Source organism: Salvelinus namaycush, chromosome 26, assembly GCF_016432855.1.
Source record: "Salvelinus namaycush isolate Seneca chromosome 26, SaNama_1.0, whole genome shotgun sequence".
NCBI classification, from domain to species: domain Eukaryota; kingdom Metazoa; phylum Chordata; class Actinopteri; order Salmoniformes; family Salmonidae; genus Salvelinus; species Salvelinus namaycush.
The window spans coordinates 29910155-29937739 of NC_052332.1; the positions used below are offsets into that span (position 1 = coordinate 29910155).

A 27585-nucleotide genomic window follows, 5' to 3' on the forward strand; every position below is an offset into this window, starting at 1 on the left:
AGCCGGGTGCCATGAAGCCGGCCCAACATATCTGGCCTCCAGTACGTCTCCTCGGGCCGGCGTACATGGCACCAGCCTTACAGGTGGTGTCCCCGGTTCGCCTGCATAGCCCAGTGCGGGCTATTCCACCTCGCCGCACTGGCAGGACTACGGGGACCATTCAACCTGGTAGGGTTGGGGAGGCTCGGTGCTCAAGAGCGCGGGTCCTCCTTCACGGTCCGGTATATCCGGCGCCACCTTCCCACCCCAGCCCAGTACCATCAGTGCCAACACCACGCACCAGGCTTCCAGTGCGTTTCCAGAGCCCTGTTCCTCCTCCACGCACTCTCCCTGTGGTGCGTGTCTCCAGCCCAGTGCCTCCAGTTCCGGCACCACGCACCAGGCCTACTGTGCGCCTCAGCAGGTCAGAGTCGGCCGTCTGCCCAACGCCGCCTGCGCTGCTTGCCTGCTCAGCGCTGCCTGAACTGTCTGCCTGCCCAGCGTGGTCTGAACTGTCTGCCTGCCCAGCGCTGCCCGTCTGTCCCGAGCCGTCAGAGCTGCCCGTCTGTTCAGAGCTGCCCGTCTGTCCCGAGCCTTCAGAGCCGTCCAGCCAGGACCAGCCAGAGCCGTCCAGCCAGGACCAGCCAGAGCCGTCCAGCCAGAGCCGTCCAGCCAGGATCCGCCAGAGCCTTCCGCCAGCCAGGATCCGCCAGAGCCTTCCGCCAGCCAGGATCCGCCAGAGCCTTCCGCCAGCCAGGATCCGCCAGAGCCTTCCGCCAGCCAGGATCCGCCAGAGTCATCCAGCCAGGATCCGTCCCTCAGTCCGGAGCTGCCGTCCCTCAGTCCGGAGCTGCCCCTTATCCTGGTGCTGCCCCTTATCCCGGTGCTGCCCCTTATCCTGGTGCTGCCCCTTAGTCAGGTGCTACCCCTCGGTCAGGTGCTACCCCTCGGTCAGGTGCTACCCCTCAGTCAGGTGCTACCCCTCAGTCAGGTGCTACCCCTCAGTCAGGTGCTACCCCTCAGTCAGGTGCTACCCCTCAGTCAGGTGCTACCCCTCAGTCAGGTGCTACCCCTCAGTCTGTTACTGCCCTTTGGAATAGTGGGATTGACATGGAGGGTGAATATTGGGAGGAGGCCACGGAAGCGGGGGTTGACTATGGTGGGGTGGGGACCACGACCAGCGCCAGAGCCGCCACCGTGGACAGACGCCCACCCAGACCCTCCCCTAGACTTTGTGCTGGTGCGCCCGGAGTTCGCACCTTAAGGGGGGGGTTCTGTCACGTTCCTGACCTGTTTTCCTTTGTCATGTATTTGTTTTAGTTGGTCAGGGCGTGAGTTGGGTGGGTTGGTCTAGGTTTGATTTTCTATGTTGGGATTTTGTGTTCGGCCTGGTATGATTCTCAATCAGAGACAGCTGTGAATCGTTGTCCCTGATTGAGAATCATACTGAGGCAGCCAGGGTTTCACTTGTGTTTTGTGGGTGTTTGTTCCTGTGTCAGTGTTTGGGCCACACAGGACTGTTTCAGGTTAGTCACGTTTGTTGGTTGTTGTATTTTGTAGTGTTTGTTGTTTTCCCATTAAAATATGAATACTTACCAATCCGCATCTTGGTCCGATCCATGCTCCTCCTCGTCTGAGGAGGAGAACGACTACGACAGCCGTTACACAGACAGTACAGTGCATAAACAAACATGCAAATAAGGGACTCTGTCGCTTCAGTGACAGCCACACCCTTTAGTCTAGATTGCAGTGAAAAATTATAGGTGTTTCACGGCGTTGAGCACATCCCCCCCTAAAAAAATATTTGGTGGTGAATACATCTCTACACTTTAAATGACTATTCTACAGTATCCAGACAGAACAACTACGATGAGTAACAGGAGTCTAGATGAAAAGCTTTTTTTAATACTGGTCATCACATCCCAAGCCTCCCTATCTCCCCGGGCACACGAAGCAGAGGAAAAGACAGAGGAACGACATGCAGGCACGCAGACAGACAGGCAGGCATGCAGGCAGGCAGACAGATTGGCAGCAGGCAGGCACAGGCACGAAGACAAGTCCACGGCTACACGGTAGTCTATAACCCGGTCGTCACTAGTTACCACCGTCACAAAGTCATAATGGCGAAGGTGCATAAAGATGGCAGCCTCCATGTACTTACCACAAACGCCTCATCTGCTAAGTTTGCCAAATTGTGCAGTGCTCTGGGGATTGGCATTAGCACAGTAAACAGGATCCAAATTCGAGCTCCAAGACAGCGTCAATTTGAAAAAAAGAAAAAGTCAATTGTGCTGATTTATACTGTAGGCATATTGGAACATGTTGTGCACCGTAGTTTAAAAAGTCTGGATAGTGCTCAAAAGGAAGATGTTATATCTGAATTCCTCCATCTTTATGCACCATTATGTCTAAACCACGGCTATTTCTACTATTTCTCATTTTAAATTCCGATATGAAACCTAATCCTAAACACACTGCTAACCTTACATTTTTGTCTTCATGAATTTTTACTATATAGCCAATGTGGACTTTGCGGCTGTGGTAACTAGTGACAAGCCTATTATAGGTGTTTCACGGCGTTGAGCACATCCCCCCTAAAAAAATATTTGGTGGTGAATACATCTCTACACTTTAAATGACTATTCTACAGTATCCAGACAGAACAACTACGATGAGTAACAGGAGTCTAGATGAAAAGCTTTATTTAATACTGGTCATCACATCCCAAGCCTCCCTATCTCCCCGGGCACACGAAGCAGAGGAAAAGACAGGAACGACAGGCAGGCAGACATCAGGCACGCAGACAGCGGCGGCTGTACCTCACTGTAATTCAAGTGTGAATCATGACATTTTGAGGTGACCTTTTCAAGCAGCAAAAGCATGTCTTTCCTTTTTTTAACCCTTAAGTTCCTCCCTCCCCCTCTTATTTGTGCGTTTGCCTCAAGGCTTGGCCAGAGAGGAGTAGGACAGGTAGGCACACAGCAGCAGTACATCAAAACACAGATGTTATCAGGGGCGTCATGCACCCCCAAAATCTGAGGGGGGCACAAAGTATGTGAGGATGGCTGGGCGGGTGGTCCGGATGGGGGCTATGTCCCCTTGTCCATAAGTTGGAGAATTTTCATTTTTAAAACACCTGAAACAGCTTTTTCTGCAATCTAGAGCCATAATCATTATGCTTAATTCTATGTAAAAAAAACACGTTTATTTTTCTGGATATCAAAGCTTACCTCTTGAGCCGTCTGTATCCCACTGACTGGAGGTTATTTTCTTAAAATAAACTAAATATGCTTCTCTGCATCTCTGGATAAAAGATTGAAAGGAATGTGAGTCTTATTCAGTACATTTAGTAATTGCTTTTTCTTTTTTGTCTACCAACCTTGCCAGCAGGCATACCTGCTAAGTTAGTTAGACAAGCTAGCTACTCTAACTTGATTGATAGCCTGAAATGACTTCTTGGTAGCTAGTTATGAGGTTGAGAAATGTTAAAACTATTATTATTATTATTATCTTTTTTTTACAGGACAAATCTGATGAGGCATGAAGCCAATGACTGCTATGACCTGACTTGACACAAAAATACACACAAACACGGAACTTGAATTGAATAGAGAAACACTCAAAGACCCACCCATGTACTTTATCTCACTGTTCTCTGACCACAGACAGCTAGGGTCAAACTCAAGGAAACAGATAAGGTTGATTAGATACTAGCCGTACTTGGAGACTTGGGACAGAAAGCTGTGGGGCCTGGTATCAGAGCACAGGAGTCAGGAATAGTGAAGTCTTTCTCAAGGCCCTGCCACAAGGTTCGTAGCCGCCACCGTTGTCATAGAGACACAGACGTACTCTTGCCTGTCCTGCTCTCAAGGTAAACACTGTGATAGGATGGAATAATATGCTACTGAGATACAATAATGGATGCAGAGGCCAGGGAGGTTGTGTGTACCGCACACAAGGCAGAGGGCACTATTGTTGTTTGTCCTGAGTCTTTGTGAGAACATCTGCCATGTCACACATAGGGTTGCAAAGGGTCGGAAACTTTCCAGTAAACTTCCAGAATTTTTCCGGAAATTTTCCATGGGAAGTTAAGCCCCGAAATTTGGGGAATTTTGCTCAAATTCATCAAAAAAGTTAGCTTATAACAGTGAACCTTTTTTGTGGGATACACATAAGGCAATTCTAGGTCTTGTGGCATATTTTAGTTAAACTATCCTCAATTCAATGGAATCGCAACCCTCTGCATGCACAGTGCATTCTTCCATCACATGTGCAGTGCACTCTTTGATCACATGTACAGCTGATTCTCAAGATCTTGCACACTAATGAGATGCTATTGAGCCCACACTACTACACTGTCTGAGCCAAGGACTACATGTTTTCTGGCAAGTTTTGATTACAATACTGGGTGGGGTGAATATATTTTATATGACATACATTACTTTTTGTTAACTAGTAAATAGTAGCCTACAGCAAAGTGTGTTTAAATCATTTCTAAATTGTTAATTTCTGCTCGTTAGTTTTTGCTACCATGTGGGTTTTAGCTTGCTACAGCATGCTAACTGAGGAGTGTTAATTCACCTGTTTCCATACATGTTTCATTTTAAAACATTTGTCTTACAAAGGAGTTGTTTAATCTAACTGCTTAACTATTTATCTGTACATGGAATTGTGTTTGTTGTTTAAAAAAAATAAAAAATGATAATCTTGACAGGAAAATGCCACGAGCACTATCTGATGTGTGGAGACATTTCACTGCAGCTAATGTAGAAGGAAAAGCTGTGTACATTTGCAAATACTGTCCCAAATCATATGTGAAGAATGCAACAAAGATGCAGAATCATCTGGCCAAGTGCATAAAGTCCCCTCAGCGCTCACAAAAAGCAACCTCTGACAAAAGTCCCTCTACTTCTATTCGAGGTGAAAATAATGAATCAGACACCTTATCGATAGCAACAACTCATGGTCCTCCTGGAATCAGAAGTCTTTTTGGACTCAATGGAGGAACGTGTCAGAGAAATTCTGATGAATGTCTTGCTCGAGCTGTGTGTGCAACTGGTTCACCTCTGATGCTCACAGGCATTGGAAGAGATTTCTCAATGTTCTTCACCCAGCATACACCCCTCCAACCAGACATGTTTTATCTATTCATTTGCTGGATGCAGAGTTCAACAGAGTTCAAGTGAAGGTCAAGCAGGTCCATCTCTGATGGGGGTTGAATGTTCGTGGGCAAGGAATAATTAACTACATCATCTCCACACCTCAACCAGTATTCTACAAGAGCAGACACAAGGGACAACAGACACACCAGTTTCTACATTGCAGATGAGCTGAAGGCAGTCATCAATGACCTTGGACCACAGAAGGAATTTGCACTGGTGACCGACAATGCTGTGAACATGACGGCTGCTTGGTCTAAAGTGGAGCAGTCCTACCCTCACATCACACCCATTGGCTGTGCTGCTCATACATTGAATCTGCTCCTCAAGGACATCATGGCACTGAAAACAATGGATGCACTCTACAAGAGCCAAGGAAATGCTTTAGGTATGTGAAGGGTCATCAAGTTATAGCAGCAATCTACCTCATCAAGCAAAGTGAGAAAATTAAGAGCACCACATTGAAGCTGCCCAGCAACACCCGTTGGGGTGGTCTCATCATGTTTGACAGTCTCCCGGAGGGGAAGGAGTATCTCCAAGAAATGGCCATATCTGCCGATATGGACAGCCCCATCAAGAGGATCCTCATGGATGATGTATTTTGGGAGAGAGTGGTAAGCAGCCTGAAACCTATAGCAGTAGCCATTGCATGGATTGAGGGAGACAATGCCATCCTGTCTGATGTTCAGACTCTGCTTGCAGATGTAAGAGAAGAAATCCATACTGCCCTGCTCACTTCACTGATGCTCCAAGCAGAGGAAATTGCAGTTCTGAAATACATCAAAAAGCGAAGACTTCTGCCTGAAGCCCATACACGCCCCAGTGTACATGTTGGACCCCAAGTATGCTGGCAAGAGCATCCTGTCTGGTGCAGAGATCAACAAGGCCTATGGTGTCAACACTAACGTGTCTCGCCACCTTGGCCTGGATGAGGGCAAATTTCTTGGCAGTCTGGAGAAGTACACTTCCAAGCAAGGGCAATATGCAATATGGCAGTCGTGCCATCATATCTCATCAGCCACCTGGTGGAAGGGACTTTGTGGATCTGAGGCTCTTTCCCCTGTTGCCTCCATCATCCTCCAAATCCTACCAACATCAGCCGCCTCAGAGCGCAACTGGTCCTTGTTTGGGAACACACACACAACAAAGCACGCAACAGGCTGACCAATACATGGGTTGAAAAATTGGTGGCCATCCGGGCAAATTAGGCTTTTTGAGTCTGACAACGAGCCATCCTCAACAAGGTTGGAAAGTGACATTTAAGATGATGCCTCAGAGTCTGATGTTCAAGAAGTGAACATTGAGGAGGTCCAGGGAGAAGACATGGAAGCCTGAGAGGAAGACAACCAAAGCTTTAGTTTCTAGACTAATCATTTTACAGATGTATGTTGAAAACGTTTTTGGAAGATGCGATGGATCATTGGGGATCATTCAATATTCCCTTTATTTTTGTTGTTCAATGAGAAGAGTCAACTCACTTAATTAAAGTTCAATTCGTAACTAAATAGTTTTTAACAATTCTATTGGAAGGATTTAATTACATTTACATTTAAGTCATTTAGCAGACGCTCTTATCCAGAGCGACTTACATTTTTAACCTTTTTTTTATTTAACTAGGCAAGTCAGTTAAGAACAAACTCTTATTTTCAATGACGGCCTAGGAACAGTGGGTTAACTGCCTTGTTCAGGGGCAGAACGACAGATTTGTACCTTGTCAGCTCAGGGATTTGAACTTGCAACCTTTCGGTTACTAGCCCAACGCTCTAACCACTAGGCTACCCTGCCGCCCCTTAATCATTTGCAATTACGTTACTTATGATAAGGTAAAAGGTATATGTTTTTGTCTCCATATGATATGGTAAATATAGCCAATGCAAAAAACATTATCAATGTCAGTATCAATATTAGTTTGCATATATTCCCATTAATTCCCACAGAAAGTTTCCACCTCTGAATATTCCCCAAAATGTGCAACCCTAGTCACACACCTAGGAGTTCTGGGAGACGAGGGAATTTATTGAACGTTCCCAGAATTTTGCAACTCTACACACACCTACCCCCTCCCGTCGGCATCATACCTGCCCTGGCGCTCCCAAAAACAAGATTGGTAATAATAGCTTCTTCTCTCTCACACAATAAGCGCCACACAATAGCATGTGGGTTTCCCTCTGAGCTGAGCCAAGCTTGCGGTTACCTTTTCAGAGGTAGGGTGGGGAGCTGTAGGTGCAACCTTGTCAATGAGCCACTGGAGGTGGATTACACTGCTGCTGGGAGGCTGTGGGGTGGAGGGGGATTACACTGCTGCTGAGAGGCTGTGGGGTGGAGGTGGATTACACTGCTGCTGGGAGGCTGTGGGGTGGAGGTGGATTACACTGCTGCTGGGAGGCTGTGGGGTGGAGGTGGATTACACTGCTGCTGGGAGACTGTGGGGTGGAGGTGGATTACACTGCTGCTGAGAGGCTGTGGGGTGGAGGTGGATTACACTGCTGCTGAGAGGCTGCGGGGTGGAGGTGGATTACACTGCTGCTGAGAGGCTGCGGGGTGGAGGTGGATTACACTGCTGCTGGGAGGCTGCGGGGTGGAGGTGGATTACACTGCTGCTGGGAGGCTGTGGGGTGGAGGTGGATTACACTGCTGCTGGGAGACTGTGGGGTGGAGGTGGATTACACTGCTGCTGGGAGGCTGTGGGGTGGAGGTGGATTACACTGCTGCTGGGAGGCTGTGGGGTGGAGGTGGATTACACTGCTGCTGGGAGGCTGTGGGGTGGAGGTGGATTACACTGCTGCTGGGAGGCTGTGGGGTGGAGGTGGATTACACTGCTGCTGGGAGGCTGTGGGGTGGAGGTGGATTACACTGCTGCTGGGAGGCTGTGGGGTGGAGGTGGATTACACTGCTGCTGGGAGGCTGTGGGGTGGAGGTGGATTACACTGCTGCTGGGAGGCTGTGGGGTGGAGGTGGATTACACTGCTGCTGGGAGGCTGTGGGGTGGAGGTGGATTACACTGCTGCTGGGAGGCTGTGGGGTGGAGGTGGATTACACTGCTGCTGAGAGGCTGTGGGGTGGAGGTGGATTACACTGCTGCTGAGAGGCTGTGGGGTGGAGGTGGATTACACTGCTGCTGGGAGGCTGTGGGGTGGAGGTGGATTACACTGCTGCTGAGAGGCTGTGGGGTGGAGGTGGATTACACTGCTGCTGGGAGGCTGTGGGGTGGAGGTGGATTACACTGCTGCTGTGAGGCTGTGGGGTGGAGATGGATTACACTGCTGCTGGGAGGCTGTGGGGTGGAGGTGGATTACACTGCTGCTGGGAGGCTGTGGGGTGGAGGTGGATTACACTGCTGCTGAGAGGCTGTGGGGTGGAGGTGGATTACACTGCTGCTGAGAGGCTGTGGGGTGGAGGTGGATTACACTGCTGCTGGGAGGCTGTGGGGTGGAGGTGGATTACACTGCTGCTGGGAGGCTGTGGGGTGGAGGTGGATTACACTGCTGCTGAGAGGCTGTGGGGTGGAGGTGGATTACACTGCTGCTGAGAGGCTGTGGGGTGGAGGTGGATTACACTGCTGCTGAGAGGCTGTGGGGTGGAGGTGGATTACACTGCTGCTGGGAGGCTGTGGGGTGGAGGTGGGCACATTCCTCCAGATACCGGTCATGTTGTGACAGCACCCAGAGGAGGTGGTGGCGGTAGTATCAGGGGGCTAACAGAAACCAGGCCAATTGTCTAGCTGCTCCACTTCTAATAACAGGACCGGTCATAGAGGATACACGCATACCACACATCTCCGTTGCGTTTTCTATTTATTTATTATTTTTACCTTTATTGAACTAGGCCAGTCAATTAAGAACAAATTCTTATTTTCAATGACAGCCTAGGAACAGTGGGTTAATTGCCTTGTTCAGGGGCAGAACAACAGATTTTTACCTCGGGGATTCAATCTTGCAACCTTTCGTTTACTAGTCCAAAGCTCTAACCACTAGTCGACCTGCTGCCTCATGTCACTAAGAACACACAAACCCATCAATAGCTGTGTTTTAGAACAAACTGTACCACTGTCATGTCATAATGACTCAAAATCACCTGTTTTCAAAGTGTATTTGTGTGTGTGGTATTCACATGCATTCTAGGGTGTGTATGTATAGGCTAGAGGTCGACCGATTATGATTTTTCAACGCCGATACCGATTATTGGAGGACCAAAAAAAGCCGAAACCGATTAATCGACCGATTTTTAAAATGAATTTATTTATTTGTAATAATGACAATTACAACAATACTGAATGAACACTTATTTTAACTTAATATAATACATCAATAAAATCAATTTAGCCTCAAATAAATAATGAAACATGTTCAATTTGGTTTAAATAATGCAAAAACAAAGTGTTGCAGAAGAAAGTAAAAGTGCAATATGTGCCTTGTAAGAAAGCTAACGGTTAAGTTCCTTGCTCAGAACATGAGAACATATGAAAGCTGGTGGTTCCTTTTAACATGAGTCTTCAATATTCCCAGGTAAGAAGTTTTAGGTTGTAGTTATTATAGGAATATTTCTCTCTATACCATTTGTATTTCATATACCTTCGACTATTGGATGTTCTTATAGGCACCATAGTATTGCCAGTGTAACAGTATAGCTTCCATCCCTCTCCTCGCCCCTACCTGGGCTCGAACCAGGAACACATCGACAACAGCCACCCTCGAAGCATCGTTACCCATCGCTCCACAAAAGCCACGGCCCTTGCAGAGCAAGGGGAACAACTACTTCAAGGTCTCAGAGCGAGTGACGTCACCGACTGAAACGCTATTAGCGCGCACCCCGCTAACTAGCCATTTCACATCGGTTACACCAGCCTAATCTCGGGAGTTGATAGGCTTGAAGTCATAAACAGCTCAATGCTTGAAGCACAGCGAAGAGCTGCTGGCAAACACATGAAAGTGCTGTTTGAATGAATGCTTACGAGCCTGCTGCTGCCTACCACCGCTCAGTCAGACTGCTCTATCAAATAATAGACTTAATTATAACACGAGCCTTAGGTCATTAATATGGTCAAATCCGGAAAGTATCATTTCGAAAACAAAACATTTATTCTTTCAGTGAAATACGGAACCGTTCCGTATTTTATCTAACGGGTGGCATCCCTAAGTCTAAATATTGCTGTTACATTGCACAACCTTCAATGTTGTGTCATAATTGTGTACAATTCTGGCAAATTAATTACGGTCTTTGTTAGGAATAAATGGTCTTCACACAGTTCACAACGAGCCAGGCGGCCCAAACTGCTGCATATACCCTGACTGCTTGCACGGAACGCAAGAGAAGTGACACAATTTCCCTAGTTAAAAGAAATTCATGTTAGCAGGCAATATTAACTAAATATGCAGGTTTAAAAATATATACTTGTATATTGATTTTAAAGAAAGGAATTGATGTTTATGGTTAGGTACACATTGGTGCAACGACAGTGTTTTTTTTCGCAAATGCTCTTGTTAAATCATAGTAGGCTGTGATTTGATGAGAAATGAACAGGCACCGTATCGATTATATGCAACGCAGGACAAGCTAGATAAACGAGTAATATCATCAACCATGTGTAGTTAACTAGTGATTATGTTAAGATTGATTGTTTTTTATAAGATAAGCAACTTACCTTGGCTTCTTGCTGCACTCGCGTAACAGGTAGTCAGCCTGCCACGGAGTCTCCCCGTGGAGTGCAATGTAATCGTCCACAATCGGTGTCCAAAAATGACGATTACCGATTGTTATGAAAACTTCAAATCGGCCCTAATTAATCGGCCATTCCGACTAATCGGTCGACCTCTAGTATAGGCACCTTGGTGGTGTTTGTGTCAGGCAGGCAGCTATAAGTATTTGCCCTTGCTCCAGGCTATAAATGTTACACAATGGTACCTTGTGTGGTGTCCACTGCATAGCAATACTGCCTGAGTCAGACTTGCTACCCTCATAATTTAACCCCCCAAAAACCTGATGGTATCTGTATTGCTGATAATAATAATGGTGATCAGGAGATAATCCAGGCAGAAATGCCGCTAATATTAATCCTGTGTCTGTGAGGCCCATACAGGCTGAGCCTGGAGCCTAGGCTGGAGCCTTCAGTTCAGATTGGCAGATAATGAACCTCCCTGGTAGGTAGCTAGCTACAGTAGTACATTGTAACATGTAGTTCACATAACACAGTTTGACTCCTTTGACTATACCCTGAAATCTCACTACTGTATGCCATCTACTGTCAGAGCAATGGTGGAAGAATAATGACAAGCCGTAAAATAATAATAAATAATAATTTGTTGGGTGCTTATATTTGTCCTGTTTCAAATGGAAATTAGTTTCTGTGTATCCCAACTCCCCGAGAAACCCTTGGAGAGTGGAGTCACGGCCATTGTCAGCCTCTATCAACCGTGTGGACGATTATAGATGAGGGCAAAGGGGACCTTCATCATCTGAAGTTTAGGAAGTGAGTCCACTTGAAAACATCATGATGCTTGACTGCCCTGATATGGTTTATAATTTCAGAGATCCCTTCCTTAATAAGCCCTCTGCTACCTGGTTCCTTGGCATGGTCTCAACAGGGTATTACTTGTTCAGAACATAAAGTTGTCTGTCTTTAGGAACGCCTCCATTTGGCTTCATGGAGCCTGACATGTTAGATCTCGCTGCTTGACAGCAGCTTTAGTAACTAACTCATCTCTAGAATCTTCATAACCTTAAAGCCTGCTACACCGTCGTATACGGTCAGTTCCAAAAATTCAGCGCCACAAAAGTACACAGAACTACACTGAACAAAAATATAAATGCAACAATTTCTAAGATTTTTGTTACAGTTCATATAAGGAAATCAGTCGATTTAAATAAATTCATTCGGTCCTAGTCTATGGATTTCACATGACTGGGAATACAGATATGCATTTGTTGGTCACAGAGGATATGGATCAGAAAACCAGTCAGTATGTGGTGTGACCACCATTTGCCTCATGCAGCGCGACAACTCCTTCGGATAGAGTTGATCAGGCTGTTGATTGAGACCTGTGGATTTTTTTTAAATTTCACCTTTATTTAACCAGATAGGCCAGTTGAGAACAAGTTCTCATTTACAACTGCAACCTGGCCAAGATAATGCAAAGCAGTGTGACACAAACAACACAGAGTTACACATGGGATAAACAAACGTACAGTCAATAACACAATAGAAAAATCTATATACAGTGTGTGCAAATGTAGTAAGATTAGGGAGGTAAGGCAATAAATAGGCCATAGTGGCGAAATAATTACAATTGAGCAACTAAACACTGGAGTGATAGATGTGCAGAAGATGAATGTGCAAGTAGAAACACTGGGGTGCAAAGGAGCAAAAAATAATAATAACAATATGTGGATGACGTAGTTAGGTGGGCTATTTACAGATGGGTTGTGTACAGGTGCAATGATCAGTAAGCTGCTCTGACAGCTAATTCTTAAAGCTAGAGAGGGAGATATAAGACTGCAGCTTCAGTGATTTTTGCAATTCGTTCCAGTCATTGGCAGCAGAGAACTGGAAGGAAAGGCGGCCCAAGGAGGAGTTGGCTTTGGGGATGACCAGTGAAATATACATGGAGCGCGTGCTACGGGTGGGTGCTGCTATGGTGACCAGTGAGCTGAGATAAGGCGGGGCTTTACCTAGCAAAGACTTATAGATGACCTGGAGCCAGTGGGTTTGGCGACGAATATGAAGCGAGGGCCAGCCATTTATTTTGTAAATGACATCGCCGAAGGCAAGGATCGGTAGGATAGTCAGTTTTACAAGGGTATGTTTGGCAGCATGAGTGAAGGATGCTTTGTTGTGAAATAGGAAGCCGATTCTAGATTTAATTTTGGATTGGAGTCTGGAAGGAGAGTTTACAGTCTAACCAGAAACCTAGGTATTTGTAGTTGTCCACATATTCTAAGTCAGAACCGTCCAGAGAAGTGATGCTAGACGGGCGGGCGGGTGCGGGCAGCGATCGGTTGGAGAGCATGCATTTAGTTTTACTTGCATTGAAGAGCAGTTGGAAGGAGTGTTGTATGGCATTGAAGCTCGTCCGGATGTTTGTTAACACAGTCTCCAAAGAAGGGCCAGAAGTATACAGAATGGTGTCGTTTGCGTAGAGGTGGATCAGAGAATCACCAGCAGCATGAGCGACATCATTGATGTATACAGAGAAAAGTCAGCCTGAGAATTGAACCCTGTGGCACCCCCATAGAGACTGCCAGAGGTGCAGACAACAGGGCCGCCGATTTGACACACTGAACTCTATCTGAGAAGTAGTTGGTGAACCACGCGAGGCAGTCATTAGAGAAACCAAGGCTGTTGAGTCTGCCGACAAGAATGCGGTGATTGACAGAGTCGAAAGCCTTGGCCAGGTCAATGAAGACAGCTGCACAGTATTGTCTTTTATCGATGGCGGTTATGATATCGTTTAGGACCTTGAGCGTGGCTGAGGTGCACCCATGACCAGCTCGGAAACCAGATTGCATAGCGGAGAAGGTACGGTGGGATTTGAAATGGTCGGAGATCTGTTTGTTAACTTGGCTTTCGAAGACTTTAGAAAAGGCAGGGTAGGATAGACATAGGTCTGTAACAGTTTGGGTCTAGTGTCTCCAGCTTAGAAGAGGGGGATGACCGTATCAGCTTTCCAATCTTTAGGGATCTCAGACGATACAAGAGGTTGAACAGGCTAGTAATAGGGGTTGTAACAATTGCGGCGGATAATTTTAGAAAGAGAGGGTCCAGATTGTCTAGCCCAGCTGATTTGTAGGGATCCAGATTTTGCAGCTCTTTCAGAACATCAGCTATCTGGATTTGGGTGAAGGAGAAATGGGGTAGGCTTGGGCATGTTGCTGTGGGGGGTGCAGAGCTGTTGACCAGGGTAGCCAGGTGAAAAGCATGCCATACGTAGAAAAATGCTTATTGAAATTCTCAATTATTGTGGATTTATCGGTGGTGACAGTATTTCCTAGCCTCAGTGCAGTGGCCAGCTTGGAGAAGGACTTCACAGTTCTCAATGGACTTTAGTGTCCCAGAACATTTTGGAGTTTGTGCTACAGGATGCTACAGGATGAAAAAGCTAGCCTTTCCTAACTGCCTGTGTATATTGGTTCCTAACTTCCCTGAAAAGCTGGGCTATTCGATGCTATTGCAGTATGCCACAGGGTGTTTTTGTGCTGGTCAAGGGCAGTCAAGTCTGGAGTGAACCAAGGGCTATATCTGTTCTTAGTTCAACATTTTTTGAATGGGGAATGCTTACTTAAGATGGTGAGGAAAGCACTTTTAAAGAATAACCAGGTATCCTCTACTGACGGAATGAGGTCAATATCCTTCCAGGATACCCGGGCCATTGATGGAAGTTCAAGTTATAAGGAATAAAAATAGCAGATCCCTACCACATTGGGTGAGGCGGGTTGCAGGAAAGTGTATTTAGTTCGTAGATAGAAAGTGAGATTAAGATACATACGAAAAAGACTGGCTATTTACATGGGATAAGACAAAGACAAACACACATCCTACTGCTACGCCATCTTGAATATTGTCCCACTCCTCTTCAATGGCTGTGTGAAGTTGATGGACATTGGCGGGAACTGGAACACGCTGTGGTACACGTCAATCCATAGCATCCCAAACATGCTCAATGGGTGACATGTCTGGTGAGTATGCATGATGAAACGAGGTGATGGCAGCGGATGAATGGCATGACAATGGGCATCAGGATCTCGTCACAGTATCTGTTCAAATTGCCATTGATAAAACGCAATTGTGTTTGTTGTCCGTAGCTTATGCCTGCCCACACCATAACCCCACCATGGGGCACTCTGTTCACAACGTTGACATCAGCAAACCACTCACCCACACAACGCCATAAGTGTCTGCCATCTGCCCGGTACAATTGAAACGGATTCATCCATGAAGAGCACAATTCTCCAGCATGCCAGTGGCCATCGAAAGCGAGCATTTGCCCACTGAAGTCGGTTACGATGTCGAACTGCAGTCAGGTCAAGACCCTGATGAGGACGACGAGCACTCAGATGAGGTTCCCTGAGATGGTTTCTGACAGTTTGTGCAGAAATTCTTTGGTTGTGCAAAGCAACAGTTATATCAGCTGTCCGGGTGGCTCGTCTCAGACGATCCCGCAGGTAAAGAAGCCGGATGTGGAGGTCCAGCGCTGGTGTGGTTACACGTGGTCTTTGGTTGTGAGGGCGGTTGGACGTACTACCATTGGAGGCGGCTTATGGTAGAGAAATTAACATTAAATTATCTGGCAACAGCTCTGATGGACATTCCTGCAGTCGGCATGCCATTTGCAAACTGTGGCATTGTGTTGTGTGACAACTGCACATTTTAGAGTGGCCTGTTATTGTCCCCAGCACAAGGTGCACCTGTGTAATGATCATGCTGTTTAATCATGCTACACCTGTTAGGTGGATGGATTATCATGGCAAAGCAGAAATGCTGACTAATAGGGATGTAAACAAATTTGTTTACAACATTTGAGAGAAATACGCTTTTGTGTGTATGGAACATTTCTGGGATCTTTTATTTTAGCTCATGAAACATGGGACCAACACTTTACATGTTGCGTTTATATTTTTGATCAGTATACGTAGAACTACGCTCCGTCACTCTGTTTGCGTAGTGTCTAGAGCCCTTTAGGGTCTGTTATTCTCATGACGGTCTAAGACGAATGGTGTCATTTTGAAATGGTCTTCTTTACACCATATTGACAACCAACTTATTGATGCGCTGTACAGACAACACGCTCTCTGTGGCCCAACACAATATGTCAAAACAGTCCTTCAGCCATGTGCCAGTACTGATGAGTACATCATGTCTACTTCCCTCCAACAGTCAGAAAGTCTAGTGCCTCTAATTGAACATTTACATCTTTGCCACTTCTTACAGCTTCTACAGTATTCTAGTCAGCTCCTTGTCATGGCTTATCAGTTGTATTCTGTCCAGCCCGTCTGTCATGCCGTGGCAGGTGCAACAGAACATATAGTGGTGCTGGTGCTGTAACCCTCCAGTCCTGTGCCAGGTGTCTCTGCTGACTGATCTAAACAAGCAGGAGGGCATCCCTCAGTGCTCCAGGCCTGGCACCTCTCACCAGTCCAATGGCTCCACAGGGCTGCCTTGAGGACAGAGCACACAGTGGACTTAGGACTGAGGGAGGGGTAAGATTACTACGGCAGTGCAATAGATATCTAGGTACCATTGATATTTGGAGCAATTGATTAGAACTCAACACGTCCTGTGTGTGTGTTTCCTTAGTACTGTTTTCCTACTACCACTGACCAGTGAATTGGTTCACAACATTACCCAGCACACATAATCAAAACAAGCATCTAGCCAGCCTGCCTGGTATTGGCTCTCTGCTAATCATTAATCTCCTGAATCCTCTCCTTCTCCTTTCATCTCTCTCCCCCTCTCTCTATCACCCTTCAGTGTTCCTTCCTACCCAGTACTTAATCCCTACTGCCAAAACTGGCACGCAAGTGATTATTATTCTTATTGTATATTTTTAAAGATTGGAGTTTTTGGTTAGAAAAATAAATTCTGGAAATCTGTTCCCAAGTATTCCTACAAATAAAGAGAGATACATATGTGATCGTGTCTCAATGTAATCAAGGTATGAAATTATTGTTATTTTCAAATACAATCTCGTTGGGTTCATTTGTGGTCAATTTGATAGGTACAAATTTGTATAAGTATGTTTCCGGCCTCCCTCCGCTCAGACAGAAATTGGACCGTGGTTGAATCTAGTTGCCTAACCCTGCCCTACCTCCCTCGTATTACTACTACTAGGCTGCCTGCTTGTTTAACCAGTACCAGCACCTCTGGTCAAAAGGAAACTACCAGCATCAGTCAGTCAGTCAGCTTTTACGGCCATCTGTCACACACTCCACACTGATATTATGGGGATCCTGCCTAAGGCCCAAGGGCACTACGGAGGCCCTCGCCACCAGCCCCAGTCTGACAGCCCTCGCTGACCCTGGCCTTATAAATTCCTCTCTGGTGCCTGGAGAGAAAGAATCTGGCTATTATTTATGGAGACAGGTAAGACCACATCATGACGTTAGACTGAAGACATCTGTTTACTAGAGGCTTTATTCTGGCGGCATTCATTTGAATTCTAATAAATTATTTCAATTCTGTTCATTGTAATTCTGTTCTGTGTAGTGACATTTAGCTTTCTGATGTGTTTGCTTGTTATTCTGTATTCATGTGAATGTTCAGTTCTGGAAAAAGGGTGCCTTGACTTGTAATCCTTGGTAAATTTAAATGGGGCATGATGGATGCTGGGCTAGACGTATGTATGTGCTAGAGGAACACGCAGCGTGCTGATAGACCTACTGTATGATCATTTGTTTATTAGTGTCAAATACACATATTTAGCGAAATGCATGTCTGTGTGTGTGTGTGTGTGTGTGTGTAGGTACCCCCCCATCAGAAGAGCAGAATTAGTGCAGTCAAATGCTGATCCTCCAGCTCCGTAATTGAACCCTGAACTGGGCTGAAGGATCCATTTTCAGCCAGCTCCCTCCAGCTGCTGTCATGCAGCCTGTGATTAGAGGCTAGAGCCAGGGTACTCATTAAACACACACACACACACACACACACACACACACACACACACACACACACACACACACACACACACACACACACACACACACACACACACACACACACACACACACACACACAGGAAGCGTACAGGAGAAGATATGATCAAACATAAAACAGATACACATATAGAAATCAGTCATGTCTGATGGCACCAACACACAGGTGTCTAGGTTCTGGGAGGAATTTTATTTTGTCTTTCACTACCTTATATAACAGAGGACTTAACAAATGCTTTTTTTGTCATTATAATGATACACCTATAAAAACATGGAAAGTAAACATGGGAAGGGAAAAAAAGGGAAAAAAAGACTGAAGTGGAAAACACGTTTGAAAATGCAGTTAGGTCAAGCAACGGTTTGGTTCACATAACCAGTTTAGGCAATAAAGGCATCACAGGAAATGTTGCATCCAACCAGGTCCCTCTATGTATGATACCTGGGTTGTATAAAAATCGATGGAGACAAACCCACCTAGAGGAAGTGAGGGAATAGCAGGCAACCACCACACCCTCATGTCAACACTAACCGCTTCAACTGTCACTACCCAAGCAGATATCTGAGATCAAAGGCAGCCTAAACCACACACAACCACTTCCTACACACACACACAGAGAAAAACACACACAGCTTCCTCACACAGGCTCCACCAAAACACTGAGTCTCTGAGCAAGACTAATGTGGCAACGGCTGTGGTTGTAACATACCCAAAAGCCTTAGAATTGGCACAGGGATCAATTTAACTGATGGCATATTTCTTCAGCCACCATTTATAGTCCCCTGATAGTACAGTGCTACATCTTTGTTAGCCACGGCTCACCTGTCCTCTGTGGGTTAGCCAAGGACAGTACAGCAAGATGGCTGGCTGAACAGGCACAGTGTGCTACTGTCATATTCACTGTACTAGCGCCAGGGCAAGGACTTCTCCTGAAATTCACATTATAGCATGACAGCAGACTAAAGATGTCTGCAAAAGGATAGCATGCTGAAGGACAAGCGCAGAAGGACACAAAAACACACCTCCTCCCCTCTACAATAACATAACCGCCCATACTGCTGAAGACTTCAGAGAGTAGGGCTGCTCCACCACAGACTAGCCACGTGTGACGCCGGTTATTTTTAATTCTTTACAGTTTGTGGGCACAGGCATAAAAACAAATGGAGCGTGTCGCCTGATCTGGTGCCAGCTCTGTCCACGTAATCCCCAATAAAAACACTGAATGCGAGAAACAGAGAGGGCAATTTAGAGTAAGAGAGGTTAAACTTTTCTTGACTTAGTAGGCCAGTCTTATGGTGACTGGGGAAGGTGGAGCTATGGACTCTGCCCAGGTCAAGGCTTCTCTCTCTGCCATGTGCAGCTGCTCCTGATAGTGGGGAGAGAAGGGGCAGCTAGTGGGGAGAGAAGTGGCTGCTAGTGGGGAGAGAAGGGGCTGCTAGTGGGGAGAGAAGTGGCTGCTAGTGGGGAGAGAAGTGGCTGCTAGTGGGGAGAGAAGTGGCTGCTAGTGGGGAGAGAAGTGGCTGCTAGTGGGGAGAGAAGGGGCTGCTAGTGGGGAGAGAAGGGGCTGCTAGTGGGGAGAGAAGTGTCTGCTAGTGGGGAGAGAAGTGTCTGCTAGTGGGGAGAGAAGGGGCTGCTAGTGGGGAGAGAAGGGGCTGCTAGTGGGGAGAGAAGGGGCTGCTAGTGGGGAGAGAAGGGGCTGCTAGTAGGGGGGGAAGGGGCTGCTAGTGGGGAGAGAAGGGGCTGCTAGTGGGGAGAGAAGGGGCTGCTAGTGGGGAGAGAAGGGGCTGCTAGTGGGGAGAGAAGGGGCTGCTAGTGGGGAGAGAAGTGGCTGCTAGTGGGGAGAGAAGGGGCTGCTAGTGGGGAGAGAAGGGGCTGCTAGTGGGGAGAGAAGGGGCTGCTAGTGGGGAGAGAAGGGGCAGCTAGTGGGGAGAGAAGGGGCAGCTAGTGGGGAGAGAAGAGGCAGCTAGTGGGGAGAGAAGTGGCTGCTAGTGGGGAGAGAAGTGGCTGCTAGTGGGGAGAGAAGTGGCTGCTAGTGGGGAGAGAAGTGGCTGCTAGTGGGGAGAGAAGTGGCTGCTAGTGGGGAGAGAAGTGGCTGCTAGTGGGGAGAGAAGTGGCTGCTAGTGGGGAGAGAAGTGGCTGCTAGTGGGGAGAGAAGTGGCTGCTAGTGGGGAGAGAAGGGGCTGCTAGTGGGGAGAGAAGGGGCTGCTAGTGGGGAGAGAAGGGGCTGCTAGTGGGGAGAGAAGGGGCTGCTAGAGGGGAGAGAAGTGGCTGCTAGTGGGGAGAGAAGTGGCTGCTAGTGGGGAGAGAAGTGGCTGCTAGTGGGGAGAGAAGTGGCTGCTAGTGGGGAGAGAAGGGGCTGCTAGTGGGGAGAGAAGGGGCTGCTAGTGGGGAGAGAAGGGGCTGCTAGTGGGGAGAGAAGGGGCTGCTAGTGGGGAGAGAAGGGGCTGCTAGTGGGGAGAGAAGGGGCTGCTAGTGGGGAGAGAAGGGGCTGCTAGTGGGGAGAGAAGGGGCTGCTAGTGGGGAGAGAAGGGGCTGCTAGTGGGGAGAGAAGGGGCTGCTAGTGGGGAGAGAAGGGGCTGCTAGTGGGGAGAGAAGTGGCTGCTAGTGGGGAGAGAAGTGGCTGCTAGTGGGGAGAGAAGGGGCTGCTAGTGGGGAGAGAAGGGGCTGCTAGTGGGGAGAGAAGGGGCTGCTAGTGGGGAGAGAAGGGGCTGCTAGTGGGGAGAGAAGGGGCTGCTAGTGGGGAGAGAAGGGGCTGCTAGTGGGGAGAGGAGGGGCAGAGGGCGGCCAAGGCCAGTCCCGTAGGATGAAGGCAGAGCAGAGGCATCCCTCAGTCATAATAACATCTGGACACAAAATGGGCATCAACCAACAGGCAGGGAGCAGCTAAATGCCCTCAAGCCCCCCAAAACGTCATTATTCTTCTACTTTCTCAAGTAGGAAACAATAAATAAAAATACAACTGTGTCAACAAAAGTGTTCTTGTCGATAAGGTATCGTGTGTGTGTAGAGTATATCCTAACCTTGGAAATGTGACTCTGAGCTGGAGGCCTCTAGCTGGAGCTGCCTTCACTAGGAGGTTTAGTCATCTAGAGTTACTATAGAGTCTATGGATAGCCTGCTACTACATCTGTAATGTGACCCTAGTATGGGACATGGATCTCCTTAAGTGCCTATTCACTTCTTAAATAAAGTAAAGGAACAAAATGCTGAGAAAATGGAGCCTAAGCGTGCCAATGGCCTGAGGAAGGAAGACCGGACCAAGTCTCATAATCTCTTAACATTTACGTAGACTCCACAGGGCTTAAATGCTCCAAATGGGCACAATCGCGATTAGGTGACAAGAACTTAATCTGTATCTACATAAGTAGCCTACACTACTACAGTGCATCAGGTTGCCTGAGACCAAAGTTAGCCACAATGATGGCCTCTCTCTGCTCGAACAACTCCAATTACGCTAACACAGCCAATCTGGTCTGAAGAGGATTCAAAAAGCCCCTGTGCTGTGACCCTTGGTTTGACAGCTCTTTTCACTTAGTCAAATATCTCTATGGACCATGCTATCAGTTTAACCATTACATTCTACCCTACAGGAACTAGCATTCCACTGTTATCACAGAGATCACACTCCAACCTCACCCTTATGTAAGATGTGACAGAGCAAGATCATTCTTTTCAAATCAATTCCACAAGGTGCGTAATGACTTTTGGAATGACCCTTAACCCCAGTCGAAGAAACTGACATTCTCTGACCTCATCTGGTCAACAGCAGGATTTAGTCAATGGTTTTATGGTCCTATGTGTGTTTCAATCAGGTAGACCAGCTCCACCCTATAGTTGTACGTGTTGAAGGTACGATCGGCAGACGAACGCAAGATCCACATTTGGTGTGATGTGTGCGAGCCTTTAGTGACATTGGACTAAAACATTGTTCCCTGGACTAAAACATTCCTGAAAACGTTGGTACCAAATTGGCCATAATATATCTTTTGACAAGCTCCCGAACACAACAGCTGTGTCTTGCTCTCTAAAAATGAGTGTATCTATTCCTGTCCTTTCCTTCTGTTTGAATAGAGCCACACTACTAACGGCTACTGAGCTGTCCCTCCTGAAGCCCACGTCAGTGTTTACTCAGACAGCGGTGGAGGCAGAGGTGACTGGCACCAGGGATAGTGACCCTTTAAAACATGACACACTACCTAACTAAATTCACCATGCCTATCACCTTGGCACTCAATATCTTTAACGCTTTATTAAACCAACATTGGGTCGGTTAAAGTGATGATTGTATCACTTACTGTAGCAGGTGTGTTGTCTGTGTTGAGGCACTAGGTCACCAGACTGGTATCGGATGGTTTTGTTTACCATATTAAACAAGAAGTGTTTTCCATGTAAAACAACCAGGGCTCCTAGCTCATCTTATTATGATGAACACACAGCTGATATGATCTGTACTGTGGTGCTGGGGGCAGCATTCTCCCAAGAAACAACAAACACTCATCAACAGTACTTTCAACCGTTACACATTCACCCAGTGTTGGTGGTTAATTCTTTACCATGCTGAGTATGTTTTGCCAATGGGAACAATGTATTTCACATTCTTGACGGTCAAAATTGACATGTCATTGATCTCAAGAAAGTCATTGGGGGTAGAGGGCTGCATTCCCGCGGGGTGCCCGAGGGACCAGCGGGTCACAACAGAGATTATTGCAGCGTGGTCTGCATTTTTCATGCTGCGGGAGCGAGCGGGTGGTCAGACAGACAACTTTGGGATTAAAATATTTGTTGGTCCCGCAGAGGATTTGGAAACGGTCATCGTTCTGCTTTGCTTACCATGCATTACATAGCCATTTTAACTCCACCTAAGCCATCGTGTAGCCCCTGTCTGTAACTATAGCTACGCTTGGGTACATCAGCTCCTATCAGGAGATGGAATGGGTGTGTCACTCTCTCTCACACACACACACACACACACACACACACACACACACACACACACACACACACACACACACACACACACACACACACACACACACACACACAAATGTTGACTTTCTTTTGAATACATGGGAAGTGACAGATTGGATCTCAAGTGAGGGGTTTCATGCTGACTGGTAAAGGGGAGGGGGATCTCACACAGACAGACACACAGGACTGAACTGTGGTGAGAAGAGGGGGATCTCACACATACAGATACACAGGACTGAACTGTGGTGAGGAGGGGGATCTCACACAGACAGACACACAGGACTGAACTGTGGTGAGGAGGGGGATCTCACACAGACAGACACACAGGACTGAACTGTGGTGAGGAGGGGGATCTCACACAGACAGACACACAGGACTGAACTGTGGTGAGAGGAGGGGGAGTCAAGGAGGTTATACAAATTTGGGAATTTAAAGGAGTAAATCAATCCCAAACTCTATTTTAGGGCTCAGAAACACCAATAGAGTTTGCTGGCCGAGAGTACTTAGCACCTTGAACGTAATTTGCGAAGAGATTTTCCATGTAGAATCGTGTGAAAAATGTCAGACGTCTAAATCCAATCAAATGTTATTTGTCACATGCTTGGTAAACAACAGGTGTAGACTAACAGTGAAATGCTGATTTACGGGTGCTTTTCCAACAACGTAGAGTTAAAGATAAATATAAAATAAAAATACAAAATAGTGACGAGGAATAAATAATGAATAACAATAACGACTAAATCGGGTGGTCCCTAAAACACAGTGCGCTGAGCGATCGGCAGAAGAACGCTAGGTCCACATTCGGTGCCATGTGTTTGAGCCTTTAGTGACACTGGACTGATTGCCCAATCCAGGAGGTGAAATATCATTAGAGCACACAAAGAATGTCAAACATAGGGTGTGTGTTGACTTGCCCCACAAGTCAACTCTTTGAACACGCTCCATTCCAGACGACATTTCTTAAATCTTTACGACAACGAGGAGGCAGAGAAAACCGGCACAATGTTGTGATCATTAGTGATTGCTTCATTGATTGACTGCATAACACTCTAAACCTGCCTAATGGCCCATGACTAGGGAGTAGTGCAGCTCATAGCAACCAGGCACACACAACCCAGATAGACAAAATAAACACAACACACACCTACACTACACTGTTCCTTACTGCTAGTCTGCTATAGCACCTCAAACCTATTATGGCCATCTTGAAAAAGGGGATTACCATATTTGCAAAAGGGGATAAGCCCTAAATGAATCACCAAGTGCATGGGTAAATCTACCCCTTTGCCACAAAATATGGCAAAACCTTAGCCTCCAAGGCTAGATGTTAGTCAGCTATTGACTTGTATTCGTCTGACTGTGTGCCTGCGTTACTATAGTCACGGTGATGGCGTAGGCCACAGACATAGGCCAGGGCTGTAATTGGATATGGAATGCCAGGTGGCCTGGTGATCAAGTGGAGCTGATCTGTTGGCTAAGCAAGTCAGTGTCTCTAACTGACCTGAAGACGCTAGACCTGGGACAGGAACCTGGAACTACCCTCTGAAACACAGCCCACAAAAACAGGGACACTCTCCAGGAGCGGGCCAGTGGTTACCACGCACACCAGGAATAAAGGAGACACATTGGGGACACATTTCTTCACTCTCCATCTCTCTGAACTGGTGAATATTGGATGGACTTTCTGCACTCTAGCCCAACATAATATATAATACATCAGGAGCCAAAAAGCTCTTAACATCTTTCTTTCATTTCTTATTCAAGCAGGTTTAGGAGATTCCAGAATAGGTGTTAATCCAGCCTGGTATAGCAGTTGGCTCTTACCTTGCAGCTGTTTAAACCTCCCCTCCAGGATGTTGGAGTACTGCACCTGGTTAACAAACGCTGCCGGGGAGAGACAGGGCTCCTTTGCTCTCTGGTGGTCCAGCTCCATGTTGGAGCTCTCCCTTTCTCAGCCTAAATCACCTCCTCGGGTATGGAGCTCTGCAGCGTGCCTGCACCAGTGGGCTCTCCAGCATAGCACAAGGCCAGCAGGGCTGTCCCCAGGACAGGAGCTAGCTATCTACTCGTAGATTCCACTCAATAATCTATAGGTTTCAGTTGAAGAAAATTCTGTAAAATCCCAAACCAGCTTTTTATGGACACAGTTTTTCCTCCTAAAATCCCAGTCCTTCTTCTCTACCAGAGTGTAAAGGCAGAGCACGCCATCCTATCTTCCACTTTCAAAAAATGATTCCTCCTTTGTTTTCGTCCCCCTCTCACTTCTTCACTGAAAAAGCAGTAACATGTGCAAGGGTGGAAAAGTTGTATTTACTAAGAACAAAATGTTCTCTTCTCTTCTTTTCACCTCTTGTTCTGAAGTCTTTGCCACACTCCTCTCAGCAAAATAGAAACCTTTAGGGCAGCACAGGTTCTCTTCACATTCACACTAACACACACTGGCTCTGCGGTTCCTCCTAACTTTGAGCGTGCATTCAGCCTCACACACACCTTGTTTTCAGCACAGCAGGAGAACCGGCTGCTGTCGGACGGCTGTGTAAACAGAGCCTGCTGCTCTCTGAAAGCTGGGGCATTAGCATAAGGTGTGTTTTAGGGAGGAGCCTGAGGGAAGAGCAGGCAGAGGGCTGGATCAGTGGAGGAGGGGTGACAGGAGGAGTGGAGAGGTGGATTAAACCATTCTGCAACATACAATAGGGTGAGGCAGAAGGTATATCATTCCAATCCTTTTAAATGCCAAGTAGGTAGTGTAGGAGGTGTGGTCCGCCAGTGAGGTGTATCACAGTAGCCATACTTGTGTTGTTCTCTCGTTCTCTCTGTTTTACATCTGATCTCTCTAGTCCTCTTTCTGCTCTACTGCATGGGACTAAAATAAGGTGTTAAGACAGGAAGGAAGTAGTTGAGAAACTGTCAGCAGCAGCAACAATCTCTTTCCTGCCCGAGCAGGGGAGAGAGAGAGAATGTATGCGTTTGTATACGTGTGTGCATGTGTGTGGTTTCTCTGAGTAATCACAGTCCACTGAGACCCACCTAATCAAAACCTCTCAGCATTGATTTCCAACATGTCTTTTTACACAAACAATGATTTAATGCTACTAAAATAAAAATGTCAACACATTCCTCAGAAATAATAGTCTAGATAACAGGTGTGTGCATTGCTCTCATTTTGCTGCAGCAGCAGAATGTCCTCTAGTGATCTGGATATGGCACACCAGAGCCGTGTTGTTCAGTAGAAACAAACAGGACAAAATTAAATTAGCTTTCTTACAGCAAAGGTTTGGGTAAACCTGTTTCGCAGAGGTCAGAGCCAGTGTCTGTGCTAATCATACAGGAGCCCCTAGGGTATAGGCTACAGCCTGCCCTGCCCTATCCAGGGGGCACTGGTCTTCAGAGCCGTTGTTTTATAGGCTGTGTTTGGCCTGCTTTGTGTTAAGTCTGTTAAGACGGTAGAGTACAGGGGACATGTGGACTGCAGAAGATCTAGGGGCCAGGGGCTTCAGAGTGACCAGGACTTTATAGAAGGAAGTGGCCTAATGAGTCCCAGAGACAAGACGCAGGGCTCTCACTGGGGGGTGAGGGGTTCTGTCACAGTCGCCAGGGGTGATGAGAAGAGCACAGAGCTCAGTGACGGACGCATCGCAGCCCAGACCATATATCAAACATCCCTGTTAACATGCAGGCCTGTAATGAGGAGGGCAGGTCTCTCTGTGTGTGTGTGTGTGTGCGTGCTCATACCTTGAGATGAAGAGGCTTCCTTCCTCTATAAACAGCTTGTCTGCTTGCTGTGCAGATGGCTGGATAAACAACCAGGGATAAACAAAACATTTCTGCAACTTTTGAAAACAAAGGGGGAAAAAAGTATTCAAGCAACCATTTGGCAGGAGCTCCTGTATGAAGCACACTGCAATTACAGATAATGATCTGGCCTACGGATATGAGTGAGACAGTGGAGCAGAGAACAGGAAGGGAGAGAAGTGACCCATCTGACAGGGGAACAGAGGAGAGGAGGGATCCACCCCCAGGCGCGAAGATATTGGAGGAGGATCTACATAGTGTCTCTCACATAGGCCTCTACTGTACACTGTGATGCTGTTAGGGGCTCGACTCGGTTAGTCTTCTGCACATTCCTCTCAGCCCAAGAACACAGAACAGACTGAACACTTAGGGATTCCAGTCAGTGAGGAGATGTGGAGAGAAAGAGAGAGATAAAGATGTCTGTTACAGCCACCACAGGAGTGAAACAACCACACTCTGCAGGTCAATAAGAGGCATCATGGTCGAGTTGAGGCTGTCAGTGTTCAGTCTCCACACTGAGGGCCATTACCTGCACTTTCATACCCTCCACGTTTTCCTCTCCTCGTCCCTCCGATGGCTCTCTCTGCCCGAGTCTCTCAGTCTGTCATGTTTTACCTTGGCTCTTACCTGCCATGTTACTTCCAGGCATTTCACACTCCACAGCTTCCCCATGGCCAAGATACACCAGTCAGGTATGTGAAGACATCCCGGGACGTCAGATATTATTAGGCCACGAACACAGTTGGATGAATCACACCAACACACACAAACAGAAGCCGGAAGCATTTAAATGAACACCTGAGGGAAGGAGGCACTACTAGGTCATGACAGGAAAAAAGGCAGGTAACCAGGGAGCTGCTGATCAAAGTCACAGTTCTAATAGCTCGTAGAGTAATGAACCTTAGAGGCTACACATAATATATAGGGCTCTGTCCTCAGACTACAGAAGTCTAGATAGGACATTTAGAGCTAGCTGTGCATAGAGGAGTCCACAAATTGAGAGCCAAATCCATGCAAATGAGCCTGGGCCCAGGAGATGATATCAGC

General features: G+C 46.9%; 1 protein-coding gene across 1 annotated transcript in view; it reads right to left on the reverse strand.

Annotated features, from left to right (window-relative positions):
• Window positions 1-24679, reverse strand: part of LOC120021052 (spectrin beta chain, non-erythrocytic 1-like) — a 65955-nt gene extending 41276 nt beyond the window's left edge. The window contains exon 1 of the mRNA XM_038964702.1: window positions 24571-24679. Within this exon, the coding sequence (XP_038820630.1) occupies window positions 24571-24679 (109 nt within the window). The remainder of the gene's footprint in view (window positions 1-24570) is intronic.
• Window positions 24680-27585: the final 2906 nt, after the last annotated feature.